Source organism: Sinocyclocheilus anshuiensis, unplaced genomic scaffold, assembly GCF_001515605.1.
Source record: "Sinocyclocheilus anshuiensis isolate Anshui unplaced genomic scaffold, SAMN03320099.WGS_v1.1 scaffold420, whole genome shotgun sequence".
In the NCBI taxonomy this organism is placed as follows: Eukaryota; Metazoa; Chordata; class Actinopteri; order Cypriniformes; family Cyprinidae; genus Sinocyclocheilus; species Sinocyclocheilus anshuiensis.
The window spans coordinates 829130-834591 of NW_015557082.1; the positions used below are offsets into that span (position 1 = coordinate 829130).

A 5462-nucleotide genomic window follows, 5' to 3' on the forward strand; every position below is an offset into this window, starting at 1 on the left:
TCTCTCTCTCTCTCTCTTCCTAACCACCTACTGTCCTGTCTAAATAAAGGCATAAAACGGCAAAAATAAGTCTTAAAAAAAAGAAAGAAACATTGCTTCTAACTGAAATGTTACTAAAACTGAAATAAACATAAAATTTATTTAAGAAGAAAAAAATCCTTGTTAATGTTTAACACCAAGTTTGGTAATTGACAAGCTGAAATAAAATAATATATAAATATGAGATAAAATACATGAGCTTAAAGGGAAAGTTCACCCAAAAATGAAAATTCTGTCATTAATTACTCACCCTCATGTCGTTCCAAACCTGTAAGACCTTCGTTCATCTTCGGAACACAAATTAAGATATTTTTGATGGAATCCGAGAGCTCTCTGACCCTCCATTGACAGCAAGGATATTACCACGATCAAGGTCCAGAAACGTATCAAGGAGATCGGTAAAATAGTCCATGTGACTGCGAGAATACTTTTTGTGCGCAAAGAAAACAATAATAACATAATTTAGAAGAATTGCTGAATAAATTGTTATTGTTTTCTCATTTCTTTTTATTGTGACTCACTTGTTTTTGCTTTTTTGTAAATAGGGCCCATTTTCTTTTGCACGCACAACGTTTGTGCTAAGATGCTGTAGATTATGCTGTGCATTCATATACTGTAATACACAGGATCAGTGTCAGCTTATAGTGACATAATGTGCTTATCCAGCCATGTGTGCCCAATGAACTTGTTCACCTGCTTGAAGGCACACTGGCTGCTGCGTGTGCAGGAATGTGCTACAGTTGTGATCTGTGACCCGTCACAAACTGGAAAGGTCAAGATTCTGTTGTAGTTGTAGAAGCTTGTTTCTTGTAGATGGATAACTACATGCCACACGCTGAATGAGTAGTCTGGCGAGTAAGTAAAACATTCATTTTGGACTTTGCTTATAACTCCACAGGATAAACATCATGATGCTGCACATGAAATCATCGAAACTATTCGGTAAGTTTGGTTTGATTTTGCTGTTATGTTTGTCTGCTCTTCAAGTTTTATATGCATAATTAAAACATGACTCTTCTCTTTGTCCAGCTGGGTGTGTGAAGAGATCCCAGATCTTAAGCTGGCCATGGAGAACTATGTTCTTATCGACTACGACACCAAGAGGTGAGGAAATTGTCACAAATTGGTCTCATAAGATTGGGTCGATTAGGTATCATTGGAAAATGACGCCTAAAAATAAGTAATAAAAATAATAATAATAATAACAAAATGTAATAATAATAATATTTTATTTAATTATATTACATATATTTATTTATAAAAATTGTTTAATTATTATTAATAATAATATTTGTTAATAGTTATTGTTTTTATTTAAAGTATTAATTTATTATCATTATTATTATTATTAAAAATGGCATTTGTACATGCTAATGAAACAAGTAAATACAAGTTTTGTGAAAGATTTTACAAATTAAATACTTGTAATTACACGCTTAATTTTTAATTTAGAATATTTAACTGAAATATCATGCATCAATTTATTAGTTGTACTACGAATGCTAGTTATATGAAAGTTGATATTATGAAATAACAAGCTTCACGGAATATTACTAATTAAATTATAATTATTTATTATGTACTATTTAATAGAATTATCATGAATCTTTTATTTATTTATACTTTTAGTAATTTTGTAAAAGTTGATATGAATTGACAAAAGAGTCACAAAATATTACCAATTAAATATTTTTAACTTATTTCTACTTCATTTTAAATATATTAAATATTTAATGAAAGTGTGATGAATCATTGATTTTATTATATACAGTCCAAATAGGATATATTAGCTGGAATATATTGCTACTCTTTTGCTTTTCTTGTATCTGAGCACAGCCTCGTGGTTTATTATGAGATGATAATAGATTTCATAGATAATTTTTATTTTTGTGTTTTTATTTTTTTGCAGCTTTGAGAGTATGCAGAGACTATGTGATAAGTACAACAGAGCCATTGACAGCATTCACCAACTGGTACGTCAAGTCTTTTTTTGCGAAAAACAGATTTTTATTTTTCAAACGTGTAAAACTCTGTGTTTGTGTGTTGCAGTGGAAAGGGACCACCCAACCCATGAAACTCAACAAGCGGCCTTCCAACGGCCTGCTGCGTCACATCCTACAGCAGGTCTACAACCACTCCATCACCGACCCAGAGAAACTCAACAACTACGAGCCGTTCTCTCCCGAGGTGTACGGAGAGACCTCCTTCGACCTGGTAGCTCAGATCATTGATGAGATGGAGATGATGGAAGAGGACACCTTCGTGGATCTGGGCAGTGGTTAGTAACATCTGTTATTGAAGGCCTATTCTATGGTGGTCCTGAAGTGCAAATAAAATTCACAAATCAGAAAACTCAACGGTGAATTGAAAAACACTGCAAATTCGCTACCATAATTGGTTTAAACAAGTCTTGATTAGCAGTTTCAGGGTGTATTCACACCTGTCTTGTTTGGTTCGATTGAATCGAACTCAAGTTTGTTTCCCCCCTTGGTGCGGATCTTTTGGGCAGGTGTGAATACAGCAATCGCACTTGGGTGTGGGCCAAACAAGCGTACCGAGACCCAGCTGAAGAGGTGGTCTCGGTCCGCTTCCAAACGAACTCTGGTACGGTTGAATGGATAAACCAATGAATGGATGACCTTAAGCACACGTGTGGTTTTGTTTACAGTTTCTGGTTCACTTGCAAAAAGGGCAGTGTGAAAGCGAACAGCACCAAACAAAAAAAATTAACATTGTATTTGGTCCGGAACAAAGCAAGTGAACTAGCGGACTTTCCTGGTTTGAATACACCCTAAGATTGAAAGTTCATCAAAAATGCACAGCTATTTGGAAAACGCAACAGCGAATTCGCTAACATTATTGGTATAATTGAGTCTTGATTAGAGATATAAGTTTGAAAGTTCATCAAAAATGCACAGCTATTTGGAAAACTCGAGAAAATTCATGACCATAATTGATATAAACGGATTTTTACTAGCAGGTTAAGAGTGAATTTCCAATAAAACACCACAGCAATTTGGAAGCCTACCTTTAAGATAATAAAAATAGAAGAGCGCATTGGAAAATGCAACTGGGAATCAGAAAACACAACTCAAAATTCACTGCCATGTAAACAGATATTGATTACCAGTTTAAGATTGAAAGCTCATTTTATGTGACATACAGTGTCGTCTTGGCTTGATTTGCAGGAGTTGGTCAGGTAGTCCTGCAAGTCGCTGCAGCCACCAACTGTAAACACTACTATGGCGTGGAGAAAGCAGACACTCCAGCAACCTATGCAGAGGTACCAACAGGAAGCCAACACTAAACACTCCATATACACTCCGACTTCTTGAGTCTGCCTCAAAGTGTATGTTTTGCACTAATATTTATGTCTGAATGTGTTTACAGTCAATGGACAAGGAGTTTAAGAGATGGATGAAGTGGTATGGCAAAAAACATGGCGAGTACACGGTAAGTGTGTGTTCGTTTATTATAACAGATGTTATTACTTCATTATTGTGACTGAAGGGATGAAGTCTATACATACTGATGTTGTTTGGTCTTGTGCGGCAGCTGGAAAGGGGAGATTTCCTTTCAGAAGAATGGAGGGAACGAATAGCCAACACAAGGTATGATCACATACAGACTAGTTAGATGCTTATAACCAGTTAACATTTTTCAGATTTTTTTGATTTGTCATAATTTCTTCAACCGTTTGCGTGTTGCTTATTCATCTTGTATAAGTCTATAGTCTGATGTGCTCTTTTACAGTGTTATTTTTGTGAATAACTTTGCCTTTGGTCCTGAGGTGGACCACCAGCTGAAGGAACGATTCGCCAACATGAAGGAAGGTACGTGTTGTCATGTGATTTTAAAAAAGATAACTAAATAATAAGTAGGGCTGCACAGTCAATCAGTCAAATTGAAAAGCATGAGAGAAGGTGTAATTCTATTTGTGTAAAATGTTTTTAATCAATTCAAATCGCAATATTAATCGCATTTGACCATTTTGTGCAGCCCTAACATGAAGTAAATAGCACTTGGCTGCTAACATTTGAAAAAGAAGGGGGTCTGTGTCAGTGTAGCTCAAAGGCACCTGTGTCAACATGTCGTTCCTGACCTTTGACCTCAGTCAGGCTTGTTTTTTTGGTTCGCATTGATCTGCAGATGTTGAGGGGATGATATGTGTTTAGGTTTTCGCCTCTCTATGTTACTTGGGAGTGTTTTGACTCAATTTCGTCTCTTGTAGGTGGAAAAATTGTATCCTCAAAACCTTTTGCACCTCTTAACTTCAGAATAAACTGTCGAAACTTGAGTGGTAAGTATAAAACTTTGTACATCAGGTTTCTCTTACAAAAGATGGTACTATACAATAACTGCCATTAACTTTAAAGATGTATTTCTTTAGTACCATGGTAATACCATGGTAAAAGTAAGCATTAAGATGCGGTCACAGTTAACGTTGTTTGGCGAAATTTCACAGGTTAAATCCAGTCATTCTGAAAGGAATCTCCACGATCTTGAGTGTGGAAAAGTTGGTCATATGTCTTAATGCAACTGATGTTTTTTCGTGCAAAAATTCACTAATACGCAAAAATTTAGCAACAAAAATTTTACAGTGTCAATAGTGTAGTAATGTATGAAGCAACACTCACTTAGAAGCCAAACCAAGCAGCTTTCTGTTAGCCAACGTGGCAAATTCGCGTGAAAAATCTGCATAGGAAAGAGTTTCACCTTTACGTGAAATTCCCAGTTGTACAGATGTACAGAATTATACAAATTTTGCAGAGCAATGTAAATATGACTGCACCTTTCCAATGTTTAATGGTCTTTATTGCGTTTGTTTTTAGATATTGGCACAATAATGAGAGTAGTTGAGCTGTCTCCTCTGAGGGGATCGGTTTCGTGGACGGGGAAGCCAGTGTCGTACTATCTGCATACGATAGACCGCACCATAGTAAGTGCCCTTTCATTTGTGTCACATGGGTTTCGTTGTTCCTCTTGGTGTACAATGGGTCTCTTATTTGCATTAGCCATTATTGTTAGGCAAATGACGTTGAGTGTGGCTTTGTGAGCATCACATGTACTGATATCTAACCAACCTTTTATTTTTTTTCTTGCAGCTTGAAAACTATTTTTCTAGTCTAAAAAATCCTAAACTCAGGGTAAGACTTGTTTGGTTCTCATGTTGTTTATGGGTTTTTGGACAAAATATCAAGCTAGATCTCTTCCCACAACACATGTGGCTTGTTTTTGGTTCCAGGAGGAGCAGGAGGCAGCCAGAAGGCGCCAGCAGAAGGACAGTAAGGAGAATAAGAGCAACACCACCACCCCGACCAAGCCCAAGGAGCACAAGGTAGACCTACGGGAGTTAATCGTTTATTTATTTTAATTAATTCATTTTATTAATTCACACACACACACACACACACACACACACA

At 36.3% G+C, this 5462-nt stretch overlaps 1 protein-coding gene across 1 annotated transcript in view; it reads left to right on the forward strand.

Annotated features, from left to right (window-relative positions):
- The window catches only part of LOC107676944 (histone-lysine N-methyltransferase, H3 lysine-79 specific-like), a 24444-nt gene that overhangs the window by 7198 nt on the left and 11784 nt on the right, over positions 1–5462 (forward strand). The window contains exons 2-13 of the mRNA XM_016471689.1: positions 938–981; positions 1069–1143; positions 1949–2012; positions 2089–2317; positions 3228–3322; positions 3430–3492; positions 3595–3650; positions 3793–3872; positions 4271–4339; positions 4872–4978; positions 5145–5186; positions 5285–5391. Coding sequence (XP_016327175.1) covers positions 938–981; positions 1069–1143; positions 1949–2012; positions 2089–2317; positions 3228–3322; positions 3430–3492; positions 3595–3650; positions 3793–3872; positions 4271–4339; positions 4872–4978; positions 5145–5186; positions 5285–5391 — 1031 coding nt within the window. The remainder of the gene's footprint in view (positions 1–937; positions 982–1068; positions 1144–1948; positions 2013–2088; positions 2318–3227; positions 3323–3429; positions 3493–3594; positions 3651–3792; positions 3873–4270; positions 4340–4871; positions 4979–5144; positions 5187–5284; positions 5392–5462) is intronic.